General features: G+C 43.0%; 1 protein-coding gene across 1 annotated transcript; it reads left to right on the forward strand.

The window, feature by feature from the left end:
- Positions 1–3,263: 3,263 nt before the first annotated feature.
- RAP2B (RAP2B, member of RAS oncogene family) lies at positions 3,264–6,578 on the forward strand. The gene has a single exon (XM_090052002.1). The coding sequence runs from the start codon at positions 3,401–3,403 to the stop codon at positions 3,950–3,952; it is 552 nt and encodes a 183-aa protein (XP_089908128.1). The 5' UTR covers positions 3,264–3,400; the 3' UTR covers positions 3,953–6,578.
- The last annotated feature ends 8,781 nt before the right edge of the window (positions 6,579–15,359 follow it).

The raw sequence follows: 15,359 nt of genomic DNA on the forward strand, positions 1-15,359 counted from the left end.
TATGTGCGTCTGAAATGTATGATTTTATAGTTTGTTTTTTCTGGTCAGCAAGAGCTGTGTTGAAACAAGGTGATGTAGCTAGAAGAGAAAGGACCTATATGCTATAATTAATTTAATAAAGATTGGTTAGTATATACAAAGCAAAGATTGGTAGAGGCTAAAATAACTGATGACGTTTTCTTAAAAGGAATGTCTGATTGACAGAAGTACAAAGGAATGACTTCTACAAACAATGGCAAATAGCCAGTGATTCTTTGTGACTCAGCTGCAGCCGGAGTGAATTGCTGTTAACAAGCAACAAAATGTAAATAATCTCAACATGTGGCAGTTGACATGTTTTGGGCATAAATGACCGATTAATTCAAACTTTGGATGGTTGGGGGTAAAAAACAAGAGTTGAAGGTGCTTTCCAATGGATTTATAACTCAAATATTTTAAGACGGCTTGTTTTTATCTAACATGAATTAATTCCAGTGGGTAGAATGTGTGTACAGTTTTGGATTCTGAGCTCCTGTAAGGAGGCAAAGGCACATGGCTGCCTTTGCTGACAGATAGGTGACTGCTGGAGAGCAGGAGGTTCTTGTCACTTCTGAGTATTGGGAACTTTGCATAACTGCAGATATTTACACTATAAATTCCTGCTTGAACTTGGCCTCCAGTCCCCAAGGTGTCCCCAGATTCACTCCAGGGGTATCCTTCAGGCAGCTGGGAAAGGGAAGTCCCCAATTGGACATAACTCCTGTCCAATTTCCGTGCCTGGCTGGGATAGGAAAAATTTCAAATCAATGAAAAGAAGAATCTAGGATTCCACTTAAGGACTTGGAGGCCAAGAGTCTACTTCAGGGACTCCTGGTCACCATCCTGGGGAAGAGTTTTGCAGTCCTTGCTCCTGAGCACTGTCTGGAATAGCAAATTGTAAAGATAGACCTTCATCTAGGGTTATGACTAGGGAGCCATGAAGGGTGACAAAGGTCATTTTGGTCTGTGTTGGGAATGCACGTAAAAGTCCTAGTTGACATTCTCTTGAGATCCTCATTCACCCAAGTATGGAAGCCTCTTCTACCTGTTCCTGTTTCCATTGCAGGGTTAATGGAGAGACTCTCTTCCACAACTGTTGTTGCAGCTGTCACTGCTTCCAGGCAATGGGGTGAGGGACCAAAGGTGCTGAGGTATCACCCCATTTGAGCGCCCAACCACTGCTTGTGGAAGGATGAGGGGCTTTCTACTATAGGGTTCTTGCTACAGGCTGAAGCAGGGAGTCCTGACATTCATCAGAACAAGGGGGCTGTGAGGGGATGAAGCCCTTCCAACCAGTGTAGCCTTTTGATCCTTTCAACCTGTACAAAAGGATAAGAGAAACCCAGATCAATGGAAGAGAACAAGCAGTGGGGAAGATTCAGCCCTTATAATTACTGTCGTGGGGGGGTGAAGAGATGATTTCCAGGGCACCCCCCACATTTGCTTTATCCTCTCCTTCTGCTCCCCTCTCTGCCGTCCTCCTGTGCAGCATGTTGTTACTGTCAGAACTCAAGTTCACATAATGTGCTCTCTACTCTGGCAGAGAGGAGGATGGGGCAGAGAGAGAGAGAGAATGGGAATGCAGAATGGACAACGAATGACTGAGGAGATGGCGAACGCTACCTGAATACAGGAGGACTAGCCAGTGGTCAGAAAAGAAAAAGTAAGAACACTGGCTGCAATTTGGAGCATGGCTGGTGCTCTTCAGAGCTGGAGCTGGGGGTTACCATCCCTGTTCTTTGGGAAGCAAGTGTAGCTCCCTGGGGGAGCTCCCAGGGCCATCCTGCCCTTCTGCAGCAGACTTGAGTGACAGGGAGGACTTCCCTGCCACCACTGGGTCGCTGCTGTCCTGGACCAGGTCAGAAAGGAATCTTCTTGGGGCACAAGGAAAGCCGGGTTTATTTGCCCTGGAGGGGAGGGCTGAACCTTCTTGCTTCCTGGCTGGGTTGCAGCCTGCCTGACCACATTTTTTTTTCTAGTATTTATTTTTATACACCTCCACTGCCAACACTCTGCCAAGTGGCCCCTATGGTTCACTCAGTAGCTCAAAGCACATGAAAAACCCCTTACAGTTTGCACTGCGCAACAGCGCGCCCACACACCCGTCCCCACCCCCTACCCTCCTCCGAGGGCTGACTCCTGAAACAGTCTACCACCAGATGAAGTCTGCCATTTCTTTCCTGCCGTCCTCGTCTGTCTTCCTGTAGCACCAGGACATTTCACTTAGTCCCAGTTTAATAGTCATCAACTGTGGGGGCCTCAGCGTGCTTACGAACCTGGCTTTCCACACTGCAGACCCGACAGCCACCCTGCCCACAGGGAACAAAGCCCCGGGGGCCTCCGCACTCAGCACTGTCCACCCAGTCATTTTGTGGCTGGAGCCAGTGGCTTTGGGGGCAAACAAAAAGAAATCCTCAGTGCAGACATTTACAAAAAAAAATATTCAAACAGAACACAACATGGTGACCTATTCTCATGGCTATTGCCAAAATTAGTTTGATTGTTTTAAACTTGAGATAATTGTGTCTAAAATCCTTTAAAAACTTGGTAGAATGATCTGCTTAATACTTGAACCATGAATAGCTGTCACTTCTTTGTACATGTTTTAAATACAATCCACGTTCATGCTTCAATTGTTCTATATGTACTCTCTGGAAGGACGACTGACAGCAAGCAAGGAGCGGGCAGAGGGACGCCCGGCCTGCCTGCCAGGCCGGCGGTGGCAAGGGGCACGGATGCCAGGCCCCGCGGGCGTCCTCCCGACTTCAGGAGCCCGCTGCCCGCGCCCCCACCCCGCGGCGCCGCTGCCAAAACTTCTGCGTGGGCGGGGAGAGCAGGCGAAGCAGGCAATTCCCGGCCTGCCTGCGCCCGACCAATCCCGAAGCGAGCCGGAGCGGCGGGCCAATGAGGCGGCGCGGCCTGACGGGCACGGAGCTGGAGCCAATCCCGGGCAGGGGGGCGGGGCCCGGCCGGCGCGCGTGTGGTCGCCCTGCAGCGCAGAAGCCAATCGGGGGGCGCGGGGCGTGCGCCGGAGCCAATGGGCCGGGGGCTGGCGGAGCGGCCGCGGCGGCCGCGGCGGCGGAGCGCGGGGGGCCGCGGGCGGGCGATGGAGCGCGGCGGCGGGGCTCGTGCGGCGCGCGCCGGGCGCGGGGCTGTCACTGCCGCGAGCGCGCTGCTGCTCCGCCACCGCCGCCGCCTCCTCCCCGCCTCCCGCTGAGCTCGCGGCCCGTCCCCGCCGCCGCCTGCATGCGCTCGGCCCGGCTGCCGTGAGGCGCCTCGGCGGGGCGGTGCCCCTCTCCCCGCCCCTTCCCCCCGGGGCGGAGGGAGAGCCCAACCCAGCCCAGCCCAGCCCGCAGCCTGCCTGCGAGCGCCCGGCGGAGCCATGCGGGAGTACAAGGTGGTGGTGCTGGGCTCCGGCGGCGTGGGCAAGTCCGCCCTCACCGTGCAGTTCGTGACGGGCTCCTTCATCGAGAAGTACGACCCCACCATCGAGGACTTCTACCGCAAGGAGATCGAGGTGGACTCCTCGCCCTCGGTGCTGGAGATCCTGGACACGGCGGGCACGGAGCAGTTCGCCTCCATGCGGGACCTGTACATCAAGAACGGGCAGGGCTTCATCCTGGTCTACAGCCTGGTCAACCAGCAGAGCTTCCAGGACATCAAGCCCATGCGCGACCAGATCATCCGCGTGAAGCGGTACGAGAAGGTGCCCATGATCCTGGTGGGCAACAAGGTAGACCTGGAGGGCGAGCGGGAGGTGTCGTACGGGGAAGGCAAAGCGCTGGCCGAGGAGTGGAGCTGCCCCTTCATGGAGACGTCGGCCAAAAACAAAGCCTCGGTGGACGAGCTCTTTGCCGAGATCGTGCGGCAGATGAACTACGCCTCGCAGCCCAACGGGGACGACCAGTGCTGCTCGGCCTGTGTCATCCTCTGAGGGGCGGCCGGCGGGAGGGCTTGCAGGGGGAAGCGGCGAGCGACCCTCCGGGACGAGACTGGAGGCAACTTTGCAGAGGCCGGGAGGGCCCCGGGGCGGGGGGAGCCGCCTCTCCACGTCTGCAAGCAGGCTCGGGGGAAACGCGGCTTTCTCGGCACGGACGCGGGGATTGCTGCCTGCTTCTCCTAATACCTCTGGCAGCTGGCTGTGCTGGCAAGTGACACCAGGAAGAAAAGTTTCAGCACGCGGAGAGGGAAGTTTCCCAGCGATCGCTTTCTAACTGGAAGAGTGAAATGCACCCCGGGAAGCTGGGGGAGCAGAAGGGAGGGGGGAGCCATCTCTCCAGCTCGGATTGCTGCTCCCCTGCTCTGGCCTGCTGGATTTGCCCCCTGCGACTGTGAGAGTGATCCTGAGGCTTTCTATGCAAAGTTGGATGATTGTTACGGTGTATCCAATCTGAAGTATTGCACATCTGAACTGGACTTGAATAACACTGATGCCAATACAGTGTGGGGTGCCAGAAAGTGTCTGCTGATTATTTGTGAAATAATCTTCTATTTTGTTTACCTGCTGTATGGGATGGGAGTTTGGGGGAGAGCGGTAGAGGGTTTTTTTGTTTTTGTTTTTAATTTCCTTTTTCTTTTTTAATCAGCTGTGAAAATGTTACAAATCTGCACATTTTTTTGAGGGGTGTGTGTGTGTGTTTTTGTTTTGTTTTTTCTCTCCCCAGGGTGGAGTGGTGATGGTTTTTATTCTTTCTTTTTCTTTTTTGGGTTGGCAATAACTGATTTTGATGACTAGCTCTCTAAGTACAAAGACTTCCTAAATGTGATACAGGGCCAACAGCAACCTTGTGTCTATAGAGTGCCTTCAAAACTCAGCTGTTCCAGCCGGTGCCAACCTGTGAAAGCTCCACAGAATCCCATTATCTACTACTCCAAAAACTACTTAATAGTTTCCTTTCAGTAATCATATTCAACAAGCCAGGACAAAAGGGCCTATTGTTAGAGGAATTTATTTTTTATTTCCATTTGAGCCTTTTAAATGTAACTTCCATGTCTTGCAAGTTTTGGCTTCATTTAATTCAAATTTACTGGAATTTTAATTTCCCGGGCTTTTTTTTCCCCCCTTGTTTTTAGGATGTACCTCCAGCCAGCAAAGAGTGAAATCTTAATGTTGTGATGTATCAAAAAAATTCTAATGACTGTATCTTTAATTTCAGACACACAATTAATAGATGTCTACCCATTTTAAGACTTTTAATACAAATATCATGTTTTGTTTTGTTTTTTAAAAAAGAACAACTTCTGTGGCTTTTTTTTTTTTATACGTTGTAAGGAAGACTAGCTTTAACACACAGCCATAACAGGACATATGCCATTATTCCTGGTTTCTGTTGAATGCACGTAAAGTCTTTGAGGAAAAAATGAGGGAGGACACTTTGAAACATCATCAGGCTGGAGAAAGTTGTTGCATCTAAATGCTGGTAATGCTGGGAGCAGTTGAACAATAATACCAGGCCCTAATCCTGCAAACTTTTGCATGTGGGTTGAACTCTACATCCAGTAGATGCCTACTGAAGTTGGTAGGGGCCCTATGCAGAACAGCTTGTAGATTAGAGCCTTTTTAAAAAAATTCTTTGATGTTAAGAACAACATGGTTTATTTTAGTTGAAGTGCTAAATTCATACATTTGAAGCTTTAAATTTTATTGAAATACAGGTGTTTTTTAATTATGCATTAAGATTGTGATTCCTTGTTGGTTTCTTTTTTATGACTTGTATAAGGGAAAAATGGGCTTGTGCCCCTCCCTCCTACTTCTTGAAATGGGATGAAGGGTTGAAAGCTCTTTGTCTGTTCCACAGACCTATTCTCCCCTCCATTCCATCCTTGCTCCAAAAAACATGTTGGAGTTTCTTAATGCTACATGTTCATGATTATTTTTCTGTCCAAAGTAAGTCCTTAAGAATGAATGAAATTACATTATAACAAGAAACTGGAAGTTCAGCAGTTCAGTGGAAAGGAATTTTTAGTCGTGCTAATTTAAATTCACCGTGCTCAGTTCTCCTTTACCCCAGTTCTAAACCATGATTTATTAATTCACTGGTTCAGACACAGAACTCCTATTGACTTCCAACATGCAGGATGGGGGCCTTCATGCTTGTCCATCACTTGAAAAATGGGCACTTTTTTGTTTCTTTCGCCAACATTTTTAAAATTTCTAGTACCTAGCAAAAACTTGACAGAATTATACCCTAAAGATTCAACATGCTGAATAGTTGCTATTAATAATAAAGGCCAAATTCCCAACAGGAGAATTGTATTTTGAATACAAGCATTTACTGCAGGCATATTTACATCAAAGATTAAAAGAAGAATGTTCTTTGCATAAGTCTTTGCTATAGTTAATCCAGTCTGATCCTGCCTAGATTTTCACTCTTTCCCAGGTGTGGAGAAACCTCCCACTAGCTTCACTGGTAGCTGGAAAGTTTGTTATTTTTTTCCCACCACCTACCAGGAATTGGATCATAACTTGAAAATGTGTTGATCACTTGCTCAGTTTTGTCCTTGCTCAGTTTTTTTGTGTAATAGTTGCTGTCAATGTAATAAAACCAGGCAAGTCTTAATCCTCTTCCAACAAAATAGCAGTTACTGATACATTAAGCAGAAGCCAAATTTCAAAATGCCTCATGGTTTCTTACTGCTCTCTTTTTTAGGTCTCTCTTCTTTTATTCTATTCAGTTTTTCTTTTCTGTTTTTAAAGAGAACTTGCTTGAAGAATGATGTGAATGTGTATATAGGAAACAGCAGCACAATGTAACCTACAGTTTTAGGGTTGGCCTAGAAAAATGGATGACAGAATGGATGAAGATATTTTAATAAATACTGTGTGTGTGTGTGTGTGTGTGTGTACATAGTTTTTGACAACAAGGGGGTGTATTTTTTACATAGGTGAGGCATTAAGGAATTATATGGCCTGGCTCTAGTAAAAGTTGTGCATGCATGGAAATATTCAAAATATCTTCTACTTCTGGGGGAGGATACTGCAGAAAGGAGGACTGCCTCTTCCATATTCTTCAAATTGCTGTGCAGTTCACTAAGTGTAAGCTTTGTCTGTAGTAGAGAACAATACTGCTTTAACTAAACCAGTATAATTAGAGCATATAACTTGTTTCTTTCCCACACTTGGTGTGGAAGCTGTTACACTGATACAGTAAAAAGGTGTTTTATATAGCCATCTTATTTTACCTTCCCTGTTAGGAACAAGTCACACCAGCGTAAGGCACCTCTAATACTGATGATTGCATCCACAGTGAAGGTTATGCCAAATTTATTGATTTGAATGAAAAATCATGCACACTTCTAGCCCAAATAGCTGTAACAATATAAAACCTGCATATAAACAAGGACTTAGTTTAAAGCTAGTCTTACAGCCTTGTATCCTGTTGTCTACACCAATTGCATTTTAAAGGCCATGTCAAATACTTGAGCTTTTAACCATTATGAGGAAGTATGTTTTTTGAAATATCAGTTTCCATGGTCACAGGAATTGTGTAGTATTCTAGCATTAAGTGCAGCACTTTAATTGAAGGTTTACAATAGAATACCCAGACCTTACAGCTGTCTACAACTCTACAGCCTTGGAATCTAATGTTGCCTGCAGAATTTCTGAGGACGCTTCTTGCAAAAGAATGTATGGCTGGTATTGTGCAAAGGGTATCTTAAGACAGAGAACAATGATCTTCTTGTGACCTCTCTGTTGAGTACTTTTTGGATCCCCAATCATCTGACTTCTAGGAGTGCCAATTTAAAAAAAAAGTCATTTTATTTTCTTCAGTAATTTTGTATGAAAATGAATGTTAGTCATTCTCTTAGATCCTGCACCAGTTAATTTATGGCAAAGCTTCCATGGTTTTAAATGGCAAAATGACTTGGGCCCTAAACCACTTCAAGTTTACTGGTATTGGAAGCAGATTCAAATATCAGGAAAAAAAATTAATATGTCCTCACTGCATCCTCTGAAGCAGGTGCTTGTACATTTGGGCATTTGAGATTTGGCACGCATGGTATAATAAAATCATGTGAGCCCTGTGAAATGGTGAACTGTGGCTTGGGTATCTTAGAATACTTCTGTATGGCAAAAAGATTATCATAAATGTGCTCTTTATACTAAAATTATGATGACAAAAAAAAGTCTTCCTCCATATTGGTGTAATGCAGTTATTAGCTAGTTCCTAGCTAAAAATTCAGTGCCTGTCAAGTCTTCATACAAAAGCTTATTGTCTTTGGTTTACCAAAGAGTCTCAATGAGTTTTGTGAATATAGCCCAGCCCATAATAGAATTACACATTACCAGTGGTAGAAAATTCCAGGGTAGGTTTGATTTCCAACAGAAACCCAACAGACTAAGAGGTATTGGCAACATTCTTAAGACTGGAAAAAGCTTTTTTTTAAAAACAGATTGTGTAGAATGGTATCCTAGGATTGACTTTTTCTTATTTAGGGCTTGATTGGGTTCCAGAAGAAGCAAAGGAAGGAAAAATCTTGAAGTTAGCTTCAGTAGAAATGGGATTAAACACTTTCCTGTGGTGTTAACCTAATGTCTTCAGTCCTATTACTTCCTGTGTGCAGCTGGTTGTTTTTATGTTGCTAAAGAAAACACCCAATGAAATCTGAATCAGTTGACCATACAACTGGTTATAGTGGAAATGTTTTGAAGTGTGAGTACTTGTAGACAACCACTTGTTAGACTTTCACTGTATCTGTTAAAGGTCTTTTGAGGATACTCAAAGGAGCTAGCCTGTGTTAGGGTCAATGATGATCTTAGAGTGGGTAATTGGGTAGATGACATGCTCTAATACAGAAATGTTTAGTCTGAAGCTGTAAAAGAGGTGAATTTGAAGAATCATGCTTAATTTATCAGGGAAGAAAACCTCTCTAATAGTAAGAAACTGTGTTTTCTCTAGAGCTTCAGTGAAATTTTCACAATGATTTCCAAAATCTCAGAGTAAAATTAATTCTATAGCTTAAGTCCAGTCTTCAAAAACTAGAATCAGCTGTTCTATGGTGTCAACAATTATTGAGAGGTTTCTACTTTTCTAGAGGTTTGAGCAAAGAATAGGCATAATGGGTAATAATCAGTAGCTTTATTTTTCTAATCCTGGATGGGAAGGTAGTTTAAAGCAAATAGTGCCTAAAATGTAGCCTCAGGCATTGTAAATATGATTTAGTCTTTCAATTTATTTCCATGAGAAATCTTCTATAGAAAGTGTTGTGTTAATAGATTTATGTCCAAGCAGCAGACTGTATCTAGGTGAGTGTAGGTCTGTTTGTGGCTGTCTGATTGTACTTCTGCAAGAGATGTTGCAAGAACAAGATTAAGGTGCAGTGAACCTAATCATGCTATTTTACCATGTATTGCCTTTTGAAGATAGCGTACATCTGGTTCTGTTATGGTAGTTTGAAATGTGTCACCTTTAAGGATGTTTGTGTTTAGATGTGGATTGCAGAATGGGGGAACAGGAATACATTCCATACAAGTAGCTATTGCAAAAGATTGGAGATCTATATTGTAACTGATGATGGAGCAGGGAGCATCTAATTCATACCATCTGACGAAGTAGGCTATTGCCTAGGAAAGTTGATACCTTTCTGAACAAATTGGTCTCCAAAGTGCTATCCTGCCCTGCCTTCTCCCTCAATTCTAAATGTTGAGTCTGACATCCAGCGTTTTATGTCTTATATCTAGATTTTATTTAAGTCAAGATGAATGAGTGGAATTTTAAGAAGATTCAGATAATCTCTGTTGTACATTTGTGACACTAAGTTTCCACTAGCTGTTTAATATGATCCTGATAGCAGATGAATGATATAGGCAAATTTTGAAAAGTGACCACTGTTGTAGGATGCCTTGGTTTAGATTGAATATCTAAAAACTGGACTCTGCCTTGCTCAAAGATAGGCACACAAAATTGGTGGTCCCTCCTGGAAATGTGGCTGCTTCTAGGTAATGGTATTTGTTTTTTTAAGAGGGTGGAGAGATATGATAGAATAATAATAGACTTATTACTGAATTACTGTGAAGTGTATGGCCTGTCATCCCATAGTAGTCCTATCGACAGATGATAAACTAGATTTCTGGTGTTTCACATCCATGCGATACACGTGGATAAGCATTAGTCTCTTTCAAATAACAGAATCTAAGTAAAACCCTTACTGACTTGTTACCTGCAGATAAAATAGCAAGTCTGACAGAGATGAAAATGAGACTGAAAAAAAATACTTAGAGCCAGACAGGGAGACTTTCCTGATCCACATTGCTGACAAGGTAATTGGACCTTTGGGTATATTCCTCTCAGCCTTCTGCTTGAGTTACACCTCACCTCGTCTCCAGCCCTGCTACTGATTTGCTGCCTAACTTTAGCAAGTCACTTAATCTTCCTCTGCACCTCGGTTTCTTCAACTACCTATTTTCATAATGTATGGATTTCAGTGAAGTTGTACTGAAGATCAAGCTCAGTAATTGGTTGTTTCAAACTAATAAGGAGATAAGGTCAAATAATGTGAAGAGTTTGGGGACCAGAGCCTAACCAAAATCTGCTTTCAGTGCTGGACATTCTTACATTTCCCTCCCCCTCCCCCCTCCCAATACAGACACAAATATATGGAAACTTACAATGAAGTAGTAATTTTGGCATGACCCAACTCTGCCCAAATCAATAAGGTATTTGAAACGTTGGATTGGCGGTAGAATCTTTGAAGGACACTAGGCTATCATTCAAGCTCTATCTTTGTAGCCTTTATCAACTTTAACGATTATTTGGTCATAGGTTTTTTGTTTGTAGCTGTATGGACCTAAGGACATAGGCAGACATGCTTCTTTGGGTAGATGTGATCTCTTATTAGACAAGCTGAATAGTTGGAAAAAAGTTGTTTGCAATTTTTCAGGCACAAGTACCCATCTTCAATTCCTTGGAGATCTCAGAATAGCAGAGACTCCTTATGCCTGAAGAAGGGTACTTGTAGCTGAAAGCTTGCAAAGAACTTTTTTCCAACTATTCCGTTGGTCTAATAAAAGATACCACATTTACCCAAGAATCTTACCTGTACTTGGTTGTATGCATGTCAGAAATCTTGTTGGTATGTAAGGTTATAATGCCCCTATAGATAAGGTGGTATAAAAATTTCCCTGAAATAAGGACTGATGTCCACAGAGTGAAGATCCATTTACTTACTGAAGGTTTTATTACAGTATTGATAAAGAAACAACAGAGGTCTCTGTCTTTAAAACAAAAGTACTGCAAATAAGACGAGCAGTAGATAACATTTGTTGGTAAACTCAAATGAAGTACTATACCTTTGAGCTGGAAAGGAATGGATTGTTTCCACTCTTCTCTCCATGTGCTTTGAGGGTGCTATTGCATTTTCTTGTTAAGAGTGAGGCAACTCCATGATTGCTGCTACAGCTATCACCACAAATATCATAAAAGGGTTAATCATATGTCTTTGTTACTTATTGTGTGGCCTCTGGCTTTTTTCTCTTTCTAAGGTGTTGGGGTGGGGGAGGGAGGGAGAGGGAAGGGGGTAGGAGAGAGCAGTCCAGATGATTCTAGTGACTTGCAGCAAGTTAATTGTATAGCAGAATCCAGAACCTGAAAGGTTCAGTCACTTCTGGAAACTGAGGTGTCCCAAAACAGCCAAAATATTGGTTGCACTGTATGGTGAATGGTGAACTTGAAGACCTATCATTAATTGTTCAAAACACAGGTAGCCGTAGGGTTTTTGTTTGTTTGTTTTGTACTATGGAGTGCTGTGTTTGGTAATTTAATGTCCTTTGGAAATTGGGGGGGTGGAGGGGAGGACACCATTTTTAGGCTAAAATAAACTGGCATTTGAGAAAGGTAATAAATGCTGCAAGTGCAAAACCTTTTCTGCTTAGAAGAATAGCTTGAATCGTTAAGTCCTCTGTACATCTTTTAAAATGCTGATATAACCCAACACGTGCATGTGTATGTATGTGTAAAAAGTATTAATTTAGTGGTGGAAAAGATGCATATTTAATGCCTGGAATGCAAGGTAACAGGTAGTGTGAATAAACAACTGTTGGCTATTGGATAGCTGTTAGTCCACCCATCTGGTCAGCTGCTGTGGTATCATGATTAAGAGACAGGAATATGTGTCTGCCACATCTCAGGAAAGCAGCAGGATTGTTTTGTGCCTCTTCAGGCAGGGAATTCTAAAATTGAATAGGCTTGGTATATGTAATCCAGAATATCCCAATGATACAGGAATAAACTCTTAATCTGGAAAATGTTAAACTGAAATGGAGAAGTGTTGCCAGGAACACACTTAGAAAGATTGCTTCTGATTTAAGTAGTCTGTGATGCTTCTGAGCATTGCTTTATAAACAGACATTACTAATTGTGAATAATTCACCCTTAAGGTGTAGATCATGGACCTGATTTTGAACGGCTGGAATTAAAGTTGCCACCTAACACATTGTCAACAAGCACTTTAGACTTAACAGCTACAGAATTAGCTACTGAAATGAGGGTATCTCATTGTTAAAACCAGATATTGTAACTGTAATGCATTCCAGTTATAAAATCCAAAGACTGCTGCCAGCATAAAGGTTGGCGTATGAAAGGTGATGTATATATTACTGTCTATATTCCTTTGGACAAGTTATCAGTGACCGTTACATGCTTATTTAAAAAAATTGTCTTGATGAATATTTATCATAAGTAAATATTACTCTAACTGATGTCATGACAGGCATGGAAAACAGCCTTCTGTGGTCTAGATGCATTATTAGCATCTTAGTAGAAAGATTATACTTAACCTTAAGGACCATACTGCTAATGCTAAGGAGGGAGGCCAATGGTTTGGGTATGGTCTGGTAATCGTAGCCAGGGACCTTGGTTCTAAGGTCTGTCATTGACATTGTCTTGGTTTAAACTGTCTCACTGTGTTTCAGGTTTTCTTTCCTGCCTTCTTACAAAGCCTGGTTCTCTGAGGTATGGCAAGGATTAGTATTTGCATGGTACTTGGAAGCTGAACGAATGCTAAATATTTTCCAGACTTGAAGCACACAAATGCTAAAGGGATTTTGTATGTATATGTCCACACCATTCATTGGGTTAAACTGTGTACATCCTTCACATTTTTGGTACAAACATACAGCTGACACAGATACTTAAGCTAGCAATATGTGTAAAGTTTATGCACAGAAAAAAGAATTGGAAGCACAGGTGCAGAGGTTCTGTTTCTGACTTACTTGCCACTGACTCGCATTGTGTCCTGGAGGGTAGATTTTCTACTTTGAGGCTGAATTTGGGGGGAAAATATGGTAGAAACATTTTTTGTGACCTTTTTGTGTATGAAGGGACAAAAAATCAGGAGTGTTTACTGTGTACAAGCTGCCTTCTGGTCTTTGGAAATGGAGCCCTTTTTCTGACTTCTATCCCATTTTTCATATAGGTACATTAATTTGTGTGCATGTCCCTAGGATTTTGTCAGGCCTTATCTGAATATCATGTTGTGCCTGTATAATTAAAGGAATAGTTTCAGATAATTAAGTTATATTATTGCAACCTCTACTTGTTCACAGGCAGCCTCTTGGAAAGGTACTTTTGAGAGACTGGGACTAAAGTGATATATTTTTAACTTGCAACACAACAATGATAATTCAAATGGTTCTATTTTTTAATGTGAGCAACTGGTTTTTTAAGGCTGGGGTTTAAAATAATTTTTCTCTGTGAAATATTTCTGTCTTGGATTGTTAGTAAGGAGTTACTGCATTTAGGGGAATGGTTGTGAGGCTGTATTTTATTAAATCAGTTTGTAATAGAAAATTGAAATCAAATTTTGCCCTGTTTTTCAAAACCTTGCAAATAACTGTTGTGGGAGTGGAGCCTCTCCGCTCTGGAATACTGAGCAGATGGAAAAATGCAAAGATGAAACAGTTTATATATGCAAAAATGGAAAAATTTCAAGTGAGAATCTGCCTTAAGTGTATGCAGATTCTCTTAGGCCATCAATGACTGCAGCTTCTAAAAGCTGAATTGGATGACTCCATATAGTTGGGAGCTATATGTACTTAAGGCTGATATTGGTAATAATGTGTTCCTTGTGTGAGCTAATCTTAACCAAATCTTAACCCTCGGATTGGTGGTATGTTTGTTCATATCTGAATTGCTGCCAGATTCACCTGATGATTAACAAATGAGTACTGCATCCAGTTTTGGGCTCCGCAATTCAAAAAGGATGTGGAGAAGCTTGAGAGAGTCCAGAGAAGAGCCAGACTCTTCCACAGACTCTTCTACAGAAGAGTCCATGATCAGAGGTCAGGAAAGCAGACCTTATGATGACAGGCTGGGAGCCATGGGGCTCTTTAGCCTGGAAAAGCGCAGGCTTGGGTGCATGTCTCTGATGGCTACCTATAAGTTTATCTGGGGGAACTTTTGTTCACCAGTGCGCCCCAAGGGATGACGAAGTCGAACAGTCATAAACTACTGCAAGACTGTTTGAGGCTGAACATAAGGACGAATTTCTTTACTGTCCGAGCCCCCAAGGTCTGGAGTAGCCTGCCATCAGAAGTGGTTCAAGCACCTACATTGAACACCTTCAAGAGCATATTGGATGCTTATCTTACTGGGATCCTATGACCCCAGCTGACTTCCTGCGCCTCGGGCAGGGGGCTGGACTCGATCTTCCGAGGCCCCTTCCAGCCCTAATGTCTATGAAATCTATGAAACTTAAGAGCCAAGCAAGTGTCAGAATAATGAAATTGCTTAGTGTTTTGAAGTCTTGGTTTTTCCTTCTCTCTGGATGTTCTGCAGCAGTCCAGAATAGTTCCCTCCTTGTGTTCCTTGTTTCAAATCCTGTTTGTTTTGGTGAGGGTTTAAGTCTGTCCCCAAGTTGTCTTCATTTTTTTTCACATTTCAATTACTACAAAACAAGCTGCAAAGAGCCCAACACTAGTTGATGTGTATCATGTACTTTGGAATAGGAACAAACTGAAGAGACAGTAGAATGAGCATAGGAAGTACCACCTTTTTGGAATGCCACCTAGTGCGTGGCTAAATCCACATTTGGAATTGTTTTCCATGAGAGAGAGTTATATTGTGACTAGTGTGGGTGCACTCTGGTGCTAGGGACTATGAGAAAAGGTACTGTCTGGTCTGTCCCACTTCCTTCTTCACAGGACTACTGCCAAATGAGTGCATTTTGGTGGCAGGAACACTTAAAAAATGGTACTGGTCCAAATGGAAATGCTACATTGACTGGACTTTTTATTGGGGTATGATGGAGATGGGAGAGAACTTTCAGGAGAGTGGTGTTATGTGAAAGAGCTGGATATGCCCAGAACTGATTAGGGCTTTCATAGATGCTTATGCTCATTTGCT

This window comes from Crocodylus siamensis, chromosome 6, assembly GCF_052110815.1.
Source record: "Crocodylus siamensis isolate JL-2025a chromosome 6, ASM5211081v1, whole genome shotgun sequence".
In the NCBI taxonomy this organism is placed as follows: Eukaryota; Metazoa; Chordata; order Crocodylia; family Crocodylidae; genus Crocodylus; species Crocodylus siamensis.

Bases quoted from the DNA above. Each gene is read 5' to 3' on its own strand.
- RAP2B (XM_090052002.1), top strand. From the start codon at position 3,401: ATGCGGGAGTACAAGGTGGTGGTGCTGGGCTCCGGCGGCGTGGGCAAG.